Source organism: Mandrillus leucophaeus, unplaced genomic scaffold (assembly GCF_000951045.1).
Source record: "Mandrillus leucophaeus isolate KB7577 unplaced genomic scaffold, Mleu.le_1.0 Scaffold488, whole genome shotgun sequence".
In the NCBI taxonomy this organism is placed as follows: domain Eukaryota; kingdom Metazoa; phylum Chordata; class Mammalia; order Primates; family Cercopithecidae; genus Mandrillus; species Mandrillus leucophaeus.
The window spans coordinates 581,549-600,764 of NW_012105231.1; the positions used below are offsets into that span (position 1 = coordinate 581,549).

Here is a 19,216-nt window from a genome sequence, read left to right on the forward strand (position 1 = left end):
GTCAGGAGATCGAGACCATCCTGGCTAACACGGTGAAACCCCGTCTCTACTAAAAAATACAAAAAACTAGCCGGGCGAGGTGGCGGGCGCCTGTGGTCCCAGCTACTCCGGAGGCTGAGGCAGGAGAATGGCGTAAACCCAGGAGGCAGGGCTTGCAGTGAGCTGAGATCCGGCCACTGCACTCCAGCCTGGGCGACAGAGCCAGACTCAGTCTCAAAAAATAAAAAAAAAATAAAAAAAAATAAAAATGATTCTGTACTACATCATGATCACAGTTACCAGTGCTTACTTTTTTTTTTAATCAAATGCTCTCTCTCTGTTAGCAGAATATTTGATCAAACTTAAATGCTGTAATTTATCAAACTTGAATGCTGTATATATTAAAGATAAAATTTACTGGAAATGTATCTTTTTAAGAGATGACTGGGCTTTTTTCAGTTAGTTTATATATATATGAATGAGTATTATTGCTAAAGTATATAAAGGTTTTGGACAAAAAAGTTTTTTGGCATTAATTTTATTCCTATTTTTTGTTGTTTGTTGTTGTTGAGATGGAGCCTCGCTGTGTTGCTCAGGCTGAAGTGTATGGCTACTCACAGGTGTGATCATAACACAGCAGCCTCAAATGAACTGCTGGCCGCAGTACCCTGGGTAGCTCTAGGTGGGACTACAAGCACGTACTACTATGTCCCTATTATTCCTATTTCAAATTTTTTTTTTGTTTTTGAGACTGAGTCTCGCTGTGTTGCCCGGGCTCACTGCAACCTCTGCCTCCCAGGTTCAAGCGATTCTCCTGCCTCAGCCTCCCAAGTAGCTTGGACTACAGATATGTGCTACCACACCCGGCTAATTTTTTGTATTTTTTAGTAGAGATGGGGCTTCACCGTGTTAGCCAAGATGGTCTCGATCTCCTGACCTTGTGATCGCCCGCCTCTGCTTCCCAAAATGCTGGGATTACAGGCGTGAGCCCCCGCACCTGGCATCCTATTTCAATTTTTTAATATGCGTAAATGTTGAGAAGCCATAAATTCATAAAATAAAGATAAGAATGGTAAGAATTTTGTTATAGCAGATTCTATTATTTGAATTCTTGCATGCCACAAAGCATGTGGTAATCATAGAAATTCATTGTAATACTGAATCAGTTAGGTCTTTTCAATTCTGTGAAATGCAATTAATTTAGGAAACTACCTGACATGAAAAGGATTTGTTACCCACACATGAAAGTTTTACTTAATTATGAAGTACAGAAACCAACAGTCTATCACGTTATCAACAATCTATCACATTATTTCTTTATAGTTCATGTCAAGAGTTGGAGAAATATACCATATAAGATTAGGGATAGGTGAGCGATATGCTGTTATTAATACTTGTAATGTGGGAGAAGAGTGATTGGTTAATGCCAGGTGGGTTGGCAAATCAGTTTTTGGAACAGTATACACCTGGAGGTTGGAGATTTAGAAGTGAATTTCCTTAAAACGCCATTGTACCTATATTTGGAAAGCCCTTGTATAGGCTTTCCACAGGCTGTGTTAGTGGGAGTTAAGGGAAGGCTGCGATAACCTGGACTGTTCTGTGTGGTGGGCCAAGCTGAGTAGTACTTTTGAAATTGTTTTTAGTTTAGTGTTTTATCTTTAAAATTGCATGTAAACTTTATATTTTATAGGTATGCCTTATAAAATATAAAATGTTTTGGATTACCAATTGTAACGCTTTACCGGTTTTTTGTTTTTTGTTTTTCCCCAAGACGGAGTCTCACTTTGTTGCTCAGGCTGGAATGCAGTGGCGGATCTTGGCTCACTGCAACCTCTGCCTCCTGAGTTGAAGTGATTCAACCAGCCTCAGCCTCCTGAGTAGCTGGGATTGTGCAGCACCACTCATGGCAATTTTTTGTATTTTTAGTAGACACGGGGTTTCACCATGTTAGCCAGGCTGGTCTCAAACTACTGACCTCAAGTGATCCACCCGCCTTGGCCTCCCAAAGTGCTGGGATTACAGGTGTGAGCCACAGCGCCTGGCCTTAACTGTTTTAAAAAATAATTTTTATCTTTCAAATCTTTGAGTAAAGATTTGCTCACTTAGGAAGATGTGCCGTGTTTTTCCTGTGGCCTTTCAGGTGCCTCTGGTGATCAGCCACATGACCATATTAACAGTGAAAAGTGAATTCCCTTCCACTGAACCAGTGCTGTTAAGGGTCTGTTACACAGTCTTTAGTAGGCACAGCATATGTGTCTATATTTGTGTTCTTAAAAACACACACAAATGGGAGCATATATGCATATATATATTTAGTGTATTATGCCTTTAAAAACACTTAATCTTTTAAGATGTTTATTGTAACATAAGGCAGATCTATAAATATTAATAAGATTATAATTAAAATTATAATCTTAATTATAATCTGATATAGATTATTATAGATTTATTTATACACTGTTACAATCTTACTGATATTTATAGATCTGCCTTGGTTTTTTTAAAGCAGTTTTCCATTGTAGTTTCCATAGTACTATAACTGGTTTTAGTTTCCATTGTAGTTTCCATAGTACTATAACTATAGTTTCCATAGTACTATATAACTGGTGTCTTACAGATAGTTTGGCTGTTTCTAGTGTTTTGCTATTACACATAATGCTACACAATATTATTATATACACATAAATGCTACACAGTATTACATACACATGTGTATTAATATATTAATATATTAGTATAATACACATGTATAATTATATTAATATGTTAGTACATGTGTAGTGTATTAATACATGTGTATTATATACACATAAATGCTACACAGTATTACACATAAATGCCACTTCAGTTTTCTCTGGAACGACCATTCATTGTTACTTGCTTTAACCTTTCTGATATGTTTTGTGCACATACAAGCAATACAGGCAGTTCCACATATCTTTGTGTACATGTGTGCCTGTGTATTTTAAGCCACAAAATTAAAATCCACAAAATGATAATTTGCTGCTGTTTTGTACCTTACACTTTCTCATGTAATATCTGGGTGATAATACCATATCAGTTTTCTTTTTGGCCCTCTCCCTACCCTTTGAAAAAATACTGTTGCATGTTGTCAATTTCTGTATGTGCTATAAATTACACATGAATATGTCTTTGACCATTATGTCCCATGTCTGAATATAAGGGTAGGAGATGTTTCTTAAGTGGCATTGAAAGGGCTTATATTTATTTATCTTTGAGATGGAGTCTCGCTCTGTTGTCCAGGCTGGAGTGCACTGGCGTGATCTCAGCTCACTGCAACCTCTGCCTCCCAGGTTCAAGCAATTCTCATGCCTTTGGAATTACTGCGTGAGTCACCACGCCCAGCCCCTGCCCTACTTTTATTTTTAAAACGGTTTATGGCTGGGCTCGGTTTCTCATGCCTGTAATCCTAGCAGTTTGGGAGGCTGAGGTGGGTGGATTGTCTGAGGTCAGGAGTTTGAGACCAGCCTGGCCCATGTGGTGAAACCCCGTCTCTACTGAAAATACAAAAATTAGCTGGGCATGGTGGAGGGTGTCTGTAATCCCAGCTACTTGGGAGACTGAGGCAGCTTGAACCTGGGAGGCAGAGGTTGCAGTGAGCAGAGATCGTGCCACTGCACTCCAGCCTGGGAGACAGAGTGAGACTCCGCTGCAAAACAAACAAACAAAAAACCCAAAAACACACAAAAATACCTTTCATTTGCACATGGTTCAATATGGTTGTTGGTTAACAACTTCCCTCCTAGCACATTTCCTTAGCCACCTCAGTTTTCTCTGGAACAACCATTCATTGTTATTTGTTTTAACCTTTCTGATATGTTTTGTGTATATACGAGCAATACTGGCAGTTCCGCATATCTGTATGTACATGTGTGCCTGCGTATTTTAATCCACAAAATTAAAATCCCACAAAATGATGATTTGCTGCTGTTTTGTACCTTACTCTTTCTCATGTAATATCTTGGGGATAATACCATATCAGTTTTCTTTTTGGCCCTCCCCCTACCCTTTGAGAAAATACTGTTGCATGTTGTCAGTTTCTGTATGTGCTATACATTACTTAGCCAATTCCTTATTAATGTCAGACTTTCAAGTTGCTTCCAATTTTTTTTAATAAGTTGCCTTATTTTTCAGAGCGTAAATACCACTCAGTAGCCATATAATCAACAACTAGTAATGTAAGCCCATTGTCCTTTATCTTGGAATGAGATAGAGGTTCACATTTCGTTATCTGAAATCGTTGGGGCCAGATGTGTCTTAGAATTTAGAATTATTTTGGATTTTGGAAAGTTTATATTAACTCCCCTATCAGGATCTGAGGTGGTGTTCTCTATTCAAATATAGTGTTTCTTCAGAGGAGAAAATACCTTCCCTAAGTCGGGTAAATACTATAAACAGCCTCCCTTTGGTTGGGATCGGGTTTTGCTTCCAAGTGTGTTGTGAGAAAACTTTTTACTTTTTAGAGCTTTTTGGATGTTGGAATTGTGGGAAAGGGATTATGAATATGGCAGTAGTACCTACCTGATGGTTGCTTTGAGATAAATTAATAGAAAGTATTTAGAATAGTACCAAGCGTATACTGAGGGCTTATATAAATATAGTTCAGCTTTGTTTTACTTTGAGTTTTGTGAGTGAAATTGAGTATCCTTCATAAGTTATTTAATTCATTATATATATTTTAATGAATTGCTTATTTGTGTCCCCAGCTTCTGATTTATTTATTTTTGAGGCAGAGTCTTGCCTTGTTGCCCAGGCTGGAGTGCAGTGGTTCTATCTCAGCTCGCTGGAACCTCCTCTGCCTCCTGGGTTCAAACAATTCTTGTGCCTCAGCCTCCCAAGTAGCTAGGACTTGGGAGTGGGTGGCAGGTGCCACCACGCCTAGCTATTTTTTTTTTGTCTTTTTAGTGGAGACAGGGTTTCGCCATGTTGACCACGCTGATCTCGAACTTCTGGTCTCAAGTGATCTGCCCACCTCGGCCTCCCAAAGAGCCAGGATTACAGGCCTGAGCCATTGTGCCTGGCCCCTAGCTCCATTTTGTACTGGGACATTGGATTTACTGATATGTAAGGATTCTTAGTATATTAAGGAGTTTACCTTTTGTGTTTCCCTAGCAACTCATGATAAGCATTTTTCATGTGTGTATTCTTGATGTCATTATAATTTCGTTGGTGACAGCTGCTCAAATTTTTTTTTTTTGAGACAGTCTTGCTTGTCACCCAGGTTGGAATGCAATCTATAGTGGCCTGACTATGGCACACTGCAGCCTTGACCTCCTACTCGGTAATTCTCCCACCTCAGCCTCCTGAGTAGCTGGGACTAGGCATACCTCACCACGCCAGGCTAATTTTTGATTTTTTTGAAGAGACAGGGTTTCACTAAATTTCCCAGGCTGGTCTGGGACTCCTGCACTCAAGTGATCTTCCTGCCTCAGCCTCCAACAGTGCTGAGATTTACTGGCATGAGCCACTGTGCTCGGCTCTGAAGCTGCAGTGAGCCGTGATCACACCACTGTATTCCAGTGTGGGTAACAGAGTGAGATCCTGTCTTGAGGGGAGGAAAACCTATTGGGTAGCATTAAACATTTTATAGGGAATCTGTCCATGTAAAGCATCCCTCTCACCTGTATTTGATGATACTAATTGAGATTTGTAAATAGATTTTCTTAAATGTAGATATATTTTGTAGAAGTAATTTTATTGTTTGTCATAGAGTATACATTTTGCCAGTGTTTTTCTACAAGTAAGTGTTGAGGGAATTAATAATGATACCAGTTGGAATCATATTTGTATCTCATTTGGAAAGGTTATAAAAATGTTCCGATAGTAAAAATTGAAGGCAACAAAAATGAATTCTCCACATATAAGATGAAGAGGCAGGCCAAGGATTTGTTACTGGCTGATATGCATAAATAGCCACTATTAGCCGTTTAACTAACACACCAGAACTACTGCTAAAAATTCCTTGAGGTTATATGGCTTTTAGGATTAGAAGAAATAATAGAAATAGCTAGAGAAACCTGATCCTATGGGCAGGCTTCTAGATAGAACTAGCATACCTTATGGGCAGCCCTATCCCAAATAAATAAAAACATTGGTAGAAGGTTTTTCGGTTGGTTTAGATTTTACTGAATAATTTTTAATTTAAGCATCTTTATTTGAAAAGCCCTTAGTACCCCTAAGAAGGTTTGGCTGAGTCATTTGCGTGTCATTCTGAATGGATTCCATTGCTTAACCCTGCTGAAATTTCTTGTGAGTTGATAATTTTAAGGGACTTGATTGCCTGAGGAAAGGTCAGTAGAAGACATGAGAGCTATATACTGAAAAGACAGGAGAGAAAATGTCTGATATGTAAACGTTAATTTCTTCACAACCTAAAATTGTGTGCAGTTCTTTCGAGATTGATCATATACTATTGATTAACCACATGTCTGTTGTTTATTAACTTTTATATTGATACCACTCATGTTTTTATCCTTTGACTTATTTTTACAGATAAAGTGGAGAATTTTCATGAAGAACGTGAGAAGAATAGTCACCATATTCACAAAAATGCTGACGACAGTACTAAGAAACCCAATGCAGAAACTACAGTGGCTTCTGAAATCAAGGAAACAAACGATACTTGGAACTCCCAGTTTGGGAAGAGGCCAGAATCACCATCAGAAATATCTCCAATCAAGGGATCTGTAAGAACTGGTTTGTATGAATGGGATAATGATTTTGAAGATATCAGATCAGAAGACTGTATTTTAAGTTTGGATAGTGATCCCCTTTTGGAGATGAAGGATGACGATTTTAAAAATCGATTGGAAAATCTGAATGAAGCCATTGAGGAAGATATTGTACAAAGTGTTCTTAGGCCAACCAACTGTAGGACGTACTGTAGGGCCAATAAAGCGAAATCCTCCCAAGGAGCGTCAAATTTTGATAAGCTGATGGATGGCACCAGTCAGGCCTTAGCCAAAGCAAACAGTGAATCGAGTAAAGATGGCCTGAATCAGGCAAAGAAAGGCGGTGTAAGTTGTGGGACCAGTTTTAGAGGGACAGTTGGACGGACTAGAGATTACACTGTTTTACATCCATCTTGCTTGTCAGTTTGTAATGTTACCATACAGGATACTATGGAACGCAGCATGGATGAGTTCACTGCATCCACTCCTGCAGATTTGGGAGAAGCTGGTCGTCTCAGAAAAAAGGCAGACATTGCAACTTCTAAGACCACTACTAGATTTCGACCTAGTAATACTAAATCCAAAAAGGATGTTAAACTTGAATTTTTTGGTTTTGAAGATCATGAGACAGGAGGTGATGAAGGGGGTTCTGGAAGTTCTAATTACAAAATTAAGTATTTTGGCTTTGATGATCTCAGTGAAAGCGAAGATGATGAAGATGATGACTGTCAAGTGGAAAGAAAGACAAGCAAAAAAAGAACTAAAACAGCTCCATCACCCTCCTTGCAGCCTCCCCCAGAAAGCAATGATAATTCCCAGGACAGTCAGTCTGGTACTAACAATGCAGGTAAGAATTAAAAAAAAAATATATAGTAAGTACAGTAGTTCCCCCCTTACCTGCAGTTTCACTTCCTATGGTTTCAATTACCCAAGGTCAACCACATTCTGAAAAGAGGTGAGTACAGTATGATAAGATAAAGACCCCATTCACATAACTTTTATTATAGCATATTATTATTCTGTTTTATTCTTAGTCATTGCTAATCTCTTACTGTGCTTGATTTATAAATTAAACTTTATCATAGGTATGTATATGCAAAAACATAGTATATACAGGTTTTGGTGTACTATCCATGGTTTCAGGCATCCACTAGGAACTGGCATGTATCCCCTATTGATGGCGGGGGGACTACTTTAAATGTGTTTTTCAGGCTTAAATCAACACCTACATAGTTTCTTCCTAGATATTCAATTTTAACTTGTTATATTTATTAAAAGTACCTATTTAGAACTATCTAAAGGTACAGCATTTTAAGTGTTAATGATCAAGTCCCAAGTTTTAAGGAACCAATTTGTAGATTGGAGAGTCGTCATATTACTTTGAGTGTTAATTTAAGCTTTAGCACTTGAGAATTTTAAAGCATGTATGTATATGGGGCAGGGACACCAAATACCATGATGTTTCCACTTGACAAATGCAAATGCAGTGAAGACATAGATTAGATTTTGGACCTTTGGAACTATACTGATAACAAATGGTTATAATGAGGGAAATACCAGAAGATTAGAATTTAAAAACTCTTTGTGGTTGGCTGAAAACTAATAAACATTCAAAACACTCTCAAACCATCTTAAGTTGGTTCAATAAAATTGAAAAGTACCAGGTAACTATGCATTCACTCTTAACTGTGGAAATTTAATTTGTGTGGAGATTGTAGACCCGGTAATGACTAAAGGTCCTCAAGGAGTTCAGTCTCCACTGTGAGAGACAAACAAATGAAGTAGGTTAGCTCTGCTATAATTAAGTCATTACCTGACAAGGGCTTTGTGAGGTGGATTGACTGTCTAGTGAGGAAGAATTTATGAAAGCTTCTGGGATACATGATTTCTTAACCAAATATAGTTTTTCTGGATTGCTTTACATATTAAATAAAGCTTTTTTCCTGGTAGGGCCACAGAAGTGTCATTATGGTAAATTAGAATTACAATAGTATTTTAAAATACAGATTCTCTTATAGAATATAAGTCATTCTTGAGATTACCTGCCATTTTGCTTTATTTGGCCTAAAAATAGTTTTGCTTAATTTATTCTTCAAAACTAGACATAAACAGGAGTACCCCTAGGGGCTCACCCCTACCTTCCCCGAAAAAAAAGAAAAAAGAAATACATCCAGTGTCGTCTTTGAATCTTTTCTGGAGAATGGAAGTTTGCCGCAGCCTTACTATAGTCACTGAAGATCTGGCTGGGCAGAACAGCTAGGCATTTGCTTCCTCAGTAGAATGATAAATACTGCTATACAGTACCAGTACCCTTGTCCTGCTGCAGTTTACTTATAAGCTTTTATTCTAATCTGGATAGCAAGTTATCCCCTGCAATTGAAAATCTGTGACTGAAATTTACATCTTGGGTAATAAAACTTTTAAAGATTTAAAATGTGAAATTAGACTCCCTTTGAGAAACTTGAAGTAGATGCTAAATAACATTTGACAATTAGAGGCCATTTGGTTGATCTACCCAAAGTTGAAATTTGAGTCTTCATACCATATGTGAAACAGCAAAAAATTTTAAGCATTGGGATACAGAAAAGTCTTCCTATTTTTCCTATTTTGTTTAGCTTAGAAAAAGATACCTATTTTTAACCAGTTGGGAAATAAACTGATTTTTTGATTAGTTGTGTTTGAAGACCAACAAATCATTAAACTTTGTTGTATTAGGTCATTTTAAATCTCTTGCCAAGGATAACTGTCCTCCTTTTCTGGTGTTTTAAATGTGGCTTTTGTAGTTGCCAGCAGGCATTCTTTGAAGGCCAACGTGATTTAGTGGATTTAAAGTTCTGAAAAATGTTACAGGTAGATACTGCATGGTGTTTTGTATATGTATAAACTATACCATTCCAGTGGCAGTATCCATAGATATCCAGCAGTGATGTGACCTCTCGGAAGTAAGAAAATTATTTGGGAAAAGATTTGGTTTTTCTATTGAACATAAAATAAGACTAGAACACATACACAGCAACCAGGTTTATGATTTCTCTCTCGGGAGGGGCAAGCAGGAAGGGAGAATGGCAGAATGAAACTTCTTATTCTAGGGAGTATTTTGTCAGCTCTGTGGTGCTCTGATTCCTTTATTCTTTTCTTCCCATTTTCATTGATTCATATATATATATAATCTTGATAGGTTTTCTGGTAGGTAATTTGAAATATTAGTAAGCTAGATAGTTTTGATTACTATTTCAGAAAACTTGGATTTTACAGAGGACTTGCCTGGTGTGCCTGAAAGTGTGAAGAAACCCATAAATAAACAAGGAGATAAATCAAAGGAAAATACCAGAAAGATTTTTAGCGGCCCCAAACGGGTAAGTAAAGCACTATCAGTGATTTTTATTATTTATTTGTTACTGGAGGGCTCAAATCTTTATTTTTTATTTGAAAGTTACTAATAAACATAGCAACTGTCTTTCAAAGGATATATGGAAGTCCTTTTTTCAGATGTAACCATTTTTTAAAAATTGTAAAATATACATATTTTTTGAACCATTCTCAAGTGTATAAATCAGTGGCATTACTTTCACGGTGTTATGTAACCATCACAATTATCTATACCCAAAACCTTTTTATCATATCCAACAAAAACTCTGTACCCATTAACCAATAACTTCCTCCCCCACCCCATGCCTAGTGGATAGTATTCCACTCTGCTCTAGGAATGTGCTTTATCTAAGTATCTTATATAAATAGAATCATACAATATTCATCATAAACCAGATACAAAAGGACAAACATTGTATGAATCTGGTTTATTTCACTAAGCGTGATTTGTCTAAGGTACATCTGTCTTTTACTGTATGTCAAAATTTCATTCCTTTTTATGGCTGAATAAAATTCCATTGTATGTGAGATATATATGTGTGTGTATATATATATATAAGAATAATATTCCATTGTGTGTGAGGCAAACATACCACCACCACACCCCCACACCTTCCACGTTTTGTTTATCCGTTCATCTGTTGATGGACACTTGGATTGTTTTTACCTTTTGGCTACTGTGAGTAATGCTGCTGTATTTGTTTGAGTTTCTGCTTTTAGTACTTTTGGATATATACCTAGGAGTGGATTTCCTGAGTCAATATGGTAGGCCTGTAACTTTCTGAGGAACTGCCAAACTGTTCTCTGTGATGTCTGCACCATTTTACATTGCTACCAGCAATGTATGCTACCAGCAGTGTATGAGAGCCCTAGTTTCTTCATATCCTTATCAGCACTTCTATTTTCTGTTTTTTGATAATAGCCTAATGGGTGTGAAGTGGTATCTCATAGTGGTTTGATTTGCACTTCACTAATGACTAGTGATGTTGAGCATTTTTTATATGCTTACTGGCTACTTTTGTATCTTTGAAGAAATGTCTAAGTCCTTTGCCCAGTTTTTGCTTCTTTGTTTTAGATGGAGTTTCGCTCTTGTTGCCCAGGCTGGAGTGCAATAGCACAATCTTGGCTCACTGCAACCTCCGCCTCCTGGGTTCAAGCGATTTTCCTGCCTCAGCCTCCCAAGTAGCTGGGATTACAGGCATGTGACACCATGCATGGCTAATTTTGTATTTTTAATAATGGGGTTTCATCATGTTTGTCAGGCTGGTCCCTAACTCCTGACCTGAGGTGATCCACCTGTCTCGGTGTCCCAAAGTGCTGGGATTCCAGGCGTGAGCCACCGTGCCTGGCCCCTTGCCCATTTTATAATTGAGTTTTTTGTTTTTCTTGAGTTGTAGTAGTATGTTAATCCTTATCAGTAATAGGATTTACAGATACTTTCTTCTATTTCATTAGTTGTTTTTCACCATATTGATATTGTCCTTTGATGCAAAAAAGTTTTTAATTTTGATGTTCAATTTATCCTTTTGTTGTCTGTGCATCTGGTGTCATATCCAAGAAATTGTTGCCAGATCCAGTGTTACGTACCTTTTCATTTATGTTTTTTTCCTATAGTTTATAGTTTTAGGTCTTTACGTTTAGATCTTTGTTCTGTTTAAGTTAATTTTTGTATATGGTATAAGGTTAGGGCCAACTTTATTCCTCCTCCTCTTTTTTTTTTTTTTGAGATGGTCTCACACTTACCCAGGCTGGAGTGCAGTGGTGTGATCACTGTTCAGTGCAGCCTTGACATCCTCGGGCTTAGGTGATCCTCCCACCTCAGACTCCTGAATAGCTGGGACTACAGGCGTGTATTTTGATACCTGGCTAATTTTTGTATATTTTGTAGAGATGTGGTTTCACTTTGTTGCCCATGCTGGTCTTGAACTCCTAGGCTCAGGCTCTCTGCCTACCTTGGCCTCCCAAAATGTAATATGGTCCAGCATAGGTATTGAGAATAATTTGATTTCACCTTTTTTGTAAAAAAATTCCTTAAATAGCTTGTTAATAGTATTCTGTTATTTAAAGTTAAAATTAGAGATTGTCAGTACCTTTTATTCTTGTAGATTGAATTGCTTTTAAGTAACAAATGAGTGTGTTCAATTTTTATGGCCTTATTTTTCCTATTTTACCTTAAGAGCCCATTTGGGGATCTTTTCAATGTAATTGTGCTATGGTTTTGCACTCCCAGGTGCTTAGGTGAGACTTTGAATTTCTAGAAAACTGTATGACTTCACAGTGATATATGTAGTTGTATTTTAACAACCTTTTTGAGTAATTTTGGATATTCTTCTACAGTACTACCCCAAAACTCAATAAATGGGAGTCTCTTGATGATTAGTTGCAATTTGGAATCTGAAACCATGCCAGTAACCTTTCATACCGTTGCATTAAAATCTGCTGCTTTATCTTGCATTTTGAATGGGCATTTACCCATACATGCTTTATAACATCATGTACTGGTCACTTGCAAAATACTGGTTACGATGAATTATGCAAATCTTTCAAATGATGACACATTTCATTATACGGTATCAAAATACCACTGTCAAACTCAGAAAAGTTTGTAAGTACTGAGAACCTGTCAAGTTCACAGTGGTAGATACAAGTTCTCTAAACTTTGTTTTTGCTTGAAAGTTCAATTTTTTGTTGTTGTTGTTGTTGGAAGCAAAGGAAAACAACTGATGGTAACAGATTTACTCTTTGTTTTCGAGAAAATGCCTGCCACATTCCCATGTTTGAATCAGCATAGTTTGTCGATCTTTCCAGTAAAGAATGATGTTTGAGAAAAAAGTAGCTAGTTTGGCTTGCAACTTAAACAGTGGTGGTTTTTTCTCCATACAACCACTGTACTTTACATGCAGCAGAAGTGTTTTATGCATACTTGTTTTGTCACAGAGATTATTAGTATATTCAGGGATAGAGATTTAATAAAATTAACCATCTTTATTCCTTCATTAAGGGCTTTAAGTGAAACTGGCATTTTACTTTTTGACTGCTACATAGTATGTAGCAGTTCAGAAGTCCTACTTTTATTGGTGCTAAGGCACCAGCAGTTTTACCCACCATTGCTTTTGCACCATCCATACAAATGTCAATCCAGTAAAAAAAGCCAGATAACATCTTTATAAAATTTTTTTTGAGGTGGAGTCTTGGCTCTGTTGCCTAGGCTGGAGTGCAGTGGCACGATCTCAGGTTACTATAGCCTCTGCCTCCCAGGCACAAGCAATTCTCCTGCCTCAGCCTCCTGAGTAGCTGGGACTACAGGCAAGTGCCACCATGCCTGGCTAATTTTTTGTATTTTTAGTAGAGATGGGATCTCATCATGTTGGCCAGGCTGGTCTCGAACTCCTGGCCTCAGGTGATCCACCTGCTTCGGCCTCCCAAAGTGCTGCAATTACAGGCGTGAGCCAATGCACCTGGCCCCATCTTTAAAAAAAAAAAAAGAAAAAAAAGAAAGGAAAAAATGTAGTCGGGCATAGTGGCTTGGTTGTAGTCCCAGCTACTTGGGAGGCTGAGGCAGGAAGATCACTTGAACCCAGGAGTTCAAGGCTGCAGTGAGCTATGATCACATCACTTCACTCCAGCCTGGACAACAGAGTGAGACCCTGTCTCTTAAAAATAAATAAGTTAAATAAATAAACTAAAATTTGAAATATACAGAAAATGTGAAAGAGCAGTAAGATGAATACCCATATCTCTCTGCCTAGATTGATTTCCAATTAGCATTTAACCATAATTGTACATGGTCCCTTCCCTTTCTCGTGCTCTATAATACGTATTTACTGTATAGTATATAATACTTATATTAAATATAGATAGTCTTATTTGCAAGTTTATTATATTAAATATATATAAGGTCTATTTGAAAGTAAGTTGCCTACATTTCTTAAGAGAAAGGTCTTATACCTGTGGTTATATAACACTTAAGTCAGTTCCTAATAATTCTTTGATATAATCTGATAGTCACTGTGTATTCAGTTTTCCCCATCTTCAAAATGTCTTTTCATATTTTTTTTTTCCAAACCATAATCATTTAGTTATGTCTCTTTTAGTTTTGAACAGTACCCTCCTTTGAAAAAAATTCCCGTTGGCCCTGATGTTTTTTCTTTTCTTTTTTTTTTGAGACGGAGTCCCACTCTGTCACCCAGGCTGGAGTGTAGTGGTGCCGTCTCTGCTCACTGCAAGCTCTGCCTCCTGGATTCACGCTATTCTCCCGCCTCAGCCTTGTGAGTAGCTGGGACTACAGGTGCCTGCCACCACGCCTGGCTAAATTCGTTTTTGTATTTTTAGTAGAGACCTGGTTTCACCGTGTTAGCCAGGATGGTCTCAATCTCCTGACCTCGTGATCCGCCTGCTTCGGCCTCCCAAAGTGCTGGGATTACAGGGATGAACCACTGCGCTCGGCCGGCGCTGATGGTTTTTTAAGAGCCTAGGCTATTTGTCTTACAGAAAGTTCTACATTCAGAATTTATCTGATTGTTTCCTACTGATGTCATTTAACTTGTTACATCACTGCATTACAGTACCAGAATTTAAGTCTGGAAGTTTGATTAAATTCAGGTTAGACTTTGTGTGTGTGTGGGAGGGGGGAGAGACTATTTCACCGGTTGCATCGTGTATGATGCTTTACATCAGAAGTCTCATGACATCTGGTTACTCCACTCTTAGCATTGTTTGATCACCAGCTCTCTCCAGAATATAAGTACATTTCTGCTTTTATAATTTAGTTAGGAAACTTCAGAATGCTAGTCTGGTACCACATGCATGCCTATTCTCCATTGTTGTCTTACCTCATCATTTTCGTATCCATTGTTGAGCTTTGCCTGCATCATGTATTGCTCGAGTTACAGAATGATGAATTTTCTAATCATTATTTCTTACACATTTAATAGCTGGAATTTTGTAAAGAGGAACCTTCATCTCTCTTCCTTCTTCCCGTCTCCTTCCCACTGTCTCCATCACTATAAATTCAGTAATTTCTGCTTATTGGATAACATTTTTAGTTACGTTATGCTAAGTTAAGTAACTCAGACACAAAGAATATTAAAAATGGCATGATTTTACTTGTGTGTCAAACTAAAAATAGTTGAATATGTAGAAACAGAATAGAATGGTGGTTACCAGGGATGAGGAGGGGGAGGAAATAGGGCAGTGTTGGTCAGACAGTACATACTTGCAGTTACACAGGATGAATAAATGTAGCTATCTGATGTATAGTAGCAGACCTGTAGTTAATAACATAGGATATTTGCTAAGAGAGTAGATTGTAGGTGCTCTTAACACACACATAGGGTAACTGGAAAGTGATGGATGCTTGTAGTAATCACTGTGTATATTAAAACATTATCTTGCGTATGAAATATATGCAATAAAAATAAATACTATTTACTAAATGTTTTATAGTTGATTTTGCTTTTTTTTTTTTTTTAAGTTGAAGTTGTTTTAGATTTGGCCAATGTGAACCATTTCAAGCTGTCTCTTGTATCCTTTTGAAATAACCTGTCATCTTTGAGCACTTCCCTTGCCTTCTGTACGATAAGATGGCTCAGGCTCATCTTGTAGATTCCCTGTTAAGTCATGGAATCACGTGTTTTTCTAGGAACTTGGTTCTGTTTGTGGACATTAGTACTCAGAAACCAAGATCTGAGTGCTGAATGTGTTCATCACATCAAGGGCCTTTGTTTGGACAGAGTTAGGAGATACGTTGAAAAATGAACCATGAGTTTATGTTATTGATAGTTTTTTTTTTTTTCAAATTTATTTATTATTTTATTTTTTTGTGAGACAGAGTCTTGCTCTGTCACCCAGGCTGGAGTGCGGTGGCATGATCTTGGTTCACTGCAACCTCCGCCTCCCGGGTTCAAGTGCTTCTCCTGCCTCAGCCTCCCGAGTAGCTGGGATTACAGGCATGCACCACCATGCCCGGCTAATTTTATTCGTATTTTTAGTAGAGATGGGGTTATTTCATGTTGGTCAGGTTGGTCTCGAACTCCCGACCTCAGGTCATCCACCCGCCTCAGCCTCCCAAAGTGCTGGGGATTATAGGCGTGAGCCACTGCGCTCGGCCTTCAAATGTAACATCACAGAATTGTTACTTATTTGCTTTATCCTACAGCATACATGTATATAAAAATTATAATTCCAGTGACATGAGCAATAAATATACTGAGTGAATTTTAATTTCTTTGCAATTTGTTTTGTCCTTAGATTATAGTTTACTTAGGATGAACAGTTACGGTAGTGTGTTAAAATTTGTTGAAATGATTTTTATATTGTCTGCTTATGGTTAATTCTATATTCAGTTGAGGTCATTTGTACCTATTTGTGTTCTTTTTTTTTAACTTAGTTTTGAACTTAATGTTGAAGTAATTTCTTTGCTACGAACATAGCTTAGAAGGCAGCAGTGTACATGTACTTGACCTGATTACGAAGGAATCTATCTGGCCTAAAGTAAATCAGGTCATGGCAACTGAGTCAGCAGCAGACCTATTTACTGTTAATGGATGCAACGTGACAGTGTCAGAAAATTAAGAAAATTATTGCTAATTTATAAAACAAAAAGAGCTATGGGACTGAGCTTATTTGAAAAATGTAATATGAGTAAAATTGTGTATGTGTTTTTTTTGTTTGTTTGTTTTTGTTTTTTGAGATGGAGTCTCACTGTGTCGCCCAGGCTGGAGTGTGGTGGCACGATCTCGGTCACTGCAACCTCTGCCTCCTAGGTACAAGCAATTCTCCTGCCTCTGCCTCCCAAGTAGCTGGGATTACAGACATGCACCACCATGCCTGGCTAATTTTTGTCTTTTTGGTAGAGATGGGGTTTCACCTGTTTGCCAGGCTGATCTTGAACTGCTGACCTCAAGCAATCGGCCCACCTTGCCCTCCCAAAGTCCCAAAGTGGGCCTCCCACCGCGCCCAACCAAAGCTGTGTCTTAACAAGCTGTGTCTTAACATACTAGCGCCCCCCCCCCTTTGGTTTTTCAAGGCAAAGCCTTTATTCATTTTAATGTTGCACAAGTGTAAGGAACATATAATCTGGATTTATTAACTTTAGGTAACAGTAATTTAAAAGATAGAGAAAGGTCTCATATTACAGAAATTTAAAAATTGACTACAATAAATGGTGAAGAAAACTAACAATAGAACAGGACAACGTTCAAATAGGTCATACAATTAACAAATGGGGCCAAGAGATCAACGTATATCCCACGACATCTTTCATGCAATGTTTCAGCTTTTTTTCCCCCCAAACATAGAGGCCAATTAATTCAAATTAGCCCTATTAAGAATATTAGTTTGTGGCCGGGCGCGGTGGCTCAAGCCTGTAATCCCAGCACTTTGGGAGGCCGAGACGGGTGGATCACGAGGTCAGGAGATCGAGACCATCCTGGCTAACACGGTGAAACCCCGTCTCTACTAAAAAATACAAAAAACTAGCTGGGCGATGTGGCGGGCGCCTGTAGTCCCAGCTACTCGGGAGGCTGAGGCAGGAGAATGGCGTGAACCCGGGAGGCGGAGCTTGCAGTGAGCCGAGATCTGGCCACTGCACTCCAGCCTGGGTGACAGAGCAAGACTCCGTCTCAAAAAAAAAAAAAAAAAAGAATATTAGTTTGTTTCCTTCTGAAATTAATATTTGTGTGGAAAATGTATTAACTGATGGTTTCCTACTGAAGTTTAAGATTCCACCAGATGATGCTCAGATTTAGACAGTGCTAGAATAAGATACTACTGGGTGATTATTTCGAAGTATGAACTACAGGTAAAATCTGAAAGGACATCATAAACAATATTTTCTAATTTAAAAGACATAATAAATATAAATGAATTAACTCACATAACCTACTTACAAACAAAACTAGAAGAAACACAGCTTTTAGGAGCCAACTGCAGTTGATTTCATGACTTAACAGGAGCAAGATCTTAGATGTAGCCCTGACGTTTTATTCCCAGAAGAGCCTTACTTAAGTAAATGCCACAGATTTCTTTATGTATGAGAAATTAGGATTTATGGAAAGCTCAGTTCTCCAGGGAAGTTTTACATAAGTTACCTCACGTGTACCGGGAGAAAAAAAAGGACGAGATAGGTGGGTATAGGAAATGTTCTCAGCAGTCATTGCAGTCTCTGTTTTCTTTTTGTTGTTGTTGTTTTTTGAGACATGGTCTTGCTTTGTTGCCTAGGCTGGAGTGCAGTGGCATGATCATGGCTCATTGCAACCTCAGCCTTTGGAGGGTAGCTAGTGCCTGTAGCTGTGACTACAGGCATATGACACCACATTTGCTAATTTCTGTATTTTTTGTACAGATGGGGTCTCATGTTGCCCAGGCTGGTCTTGAACTCCTGGGCTCAAGTGATCCGCTCTCTTTGGCCTCCTAAAGTGCTGGAATTACAGGCATAAGCCAATGTGCCTGGCCCATTCTCTGTTATAATAGAAGCACCCGTGTGTAGTTGGTAGGCCAGTGGGAATATCTGGATTTTCTGGCTCTCTAATCTGATTAGATTTAAGAATACCAGTGGCCCCATTTCCAGGTGGTAAAGAGGTAGTCTATGACTTGTAGTGGCAAGAGTTTTCCTCCTGCTCTATCACACTTTTTCAGCCTAAGCACTATTGATATTTTGTACTGAATAATTCCTGATTTGGAGGCTGGCCCTGTACATTGGAGGATATTTAGCAACATCCCTGGCCTCTATCCACTCGTTGTCAGTAGCATCCCCCTCTTGCCTAGTTGTTACAACCCAAAATGTCTTTAGACATTGCCAGATGTTTCCTGGGGAGTGAAATGCATCCTCTTCCCATTGATGTATATGTATGTGTTTGTGACTTGATAGTAATTTCAGATGTGATGCCCCTTACTCCTAAATACCTAGTTTGTACTTTCTAAAAACAAAAGCACTTTACTATACTGCCACAGAATACCCATCAAAACCAGAGTTAACATTGATGTAATCCATTGTCTAATCCACAGATCCCATTCAAATTTCAGCAATTGTCCCAGTAATGTTCTTTACAGCAAAACAACTAAACCACATCCCCATGTCTCCTCAACAAAGAACCCATGATCTAATCCAGAATCACATGTTAAATGTAGTTGTCACAAGTCTCTACTCTCCTTCAGTCGGCCATGGGATCTGTGTT

General features: G+C 38.2%; 1 protein-coding gene across 2 annotated transcripts in view; it reads left to right on the forward strand.

Annotated features, from left to right (window-relative positions):
* The window catches only part of WAPAL (wings apart-like homolog (Drosophila)), an 83,576-nt gene that overhangs the window by 12,254 nt on the left and 52,106 nt on the right, over positions 1 to 19,216 (forward strand). The window contains exons 2-3 of one of the 2 annotated variants that reach the window (XM_011995397.1): positions 6,493 to 7,518; positions 9,909 to 10,027. In XM_011995397.1, coding sequence (XP_011850787.1) covers positions 6,493 to 7,518; positions 9,909 to 10,027 — 1,145 coding nt within the window. The remainder of the gene's footprint in view (positions 1 to 6,492; positions 7,519 to 9,908; positions 10,028 to 19,216) is intronic. The other variant, XM_011995398.1, reaches the window with a different exon arrangement.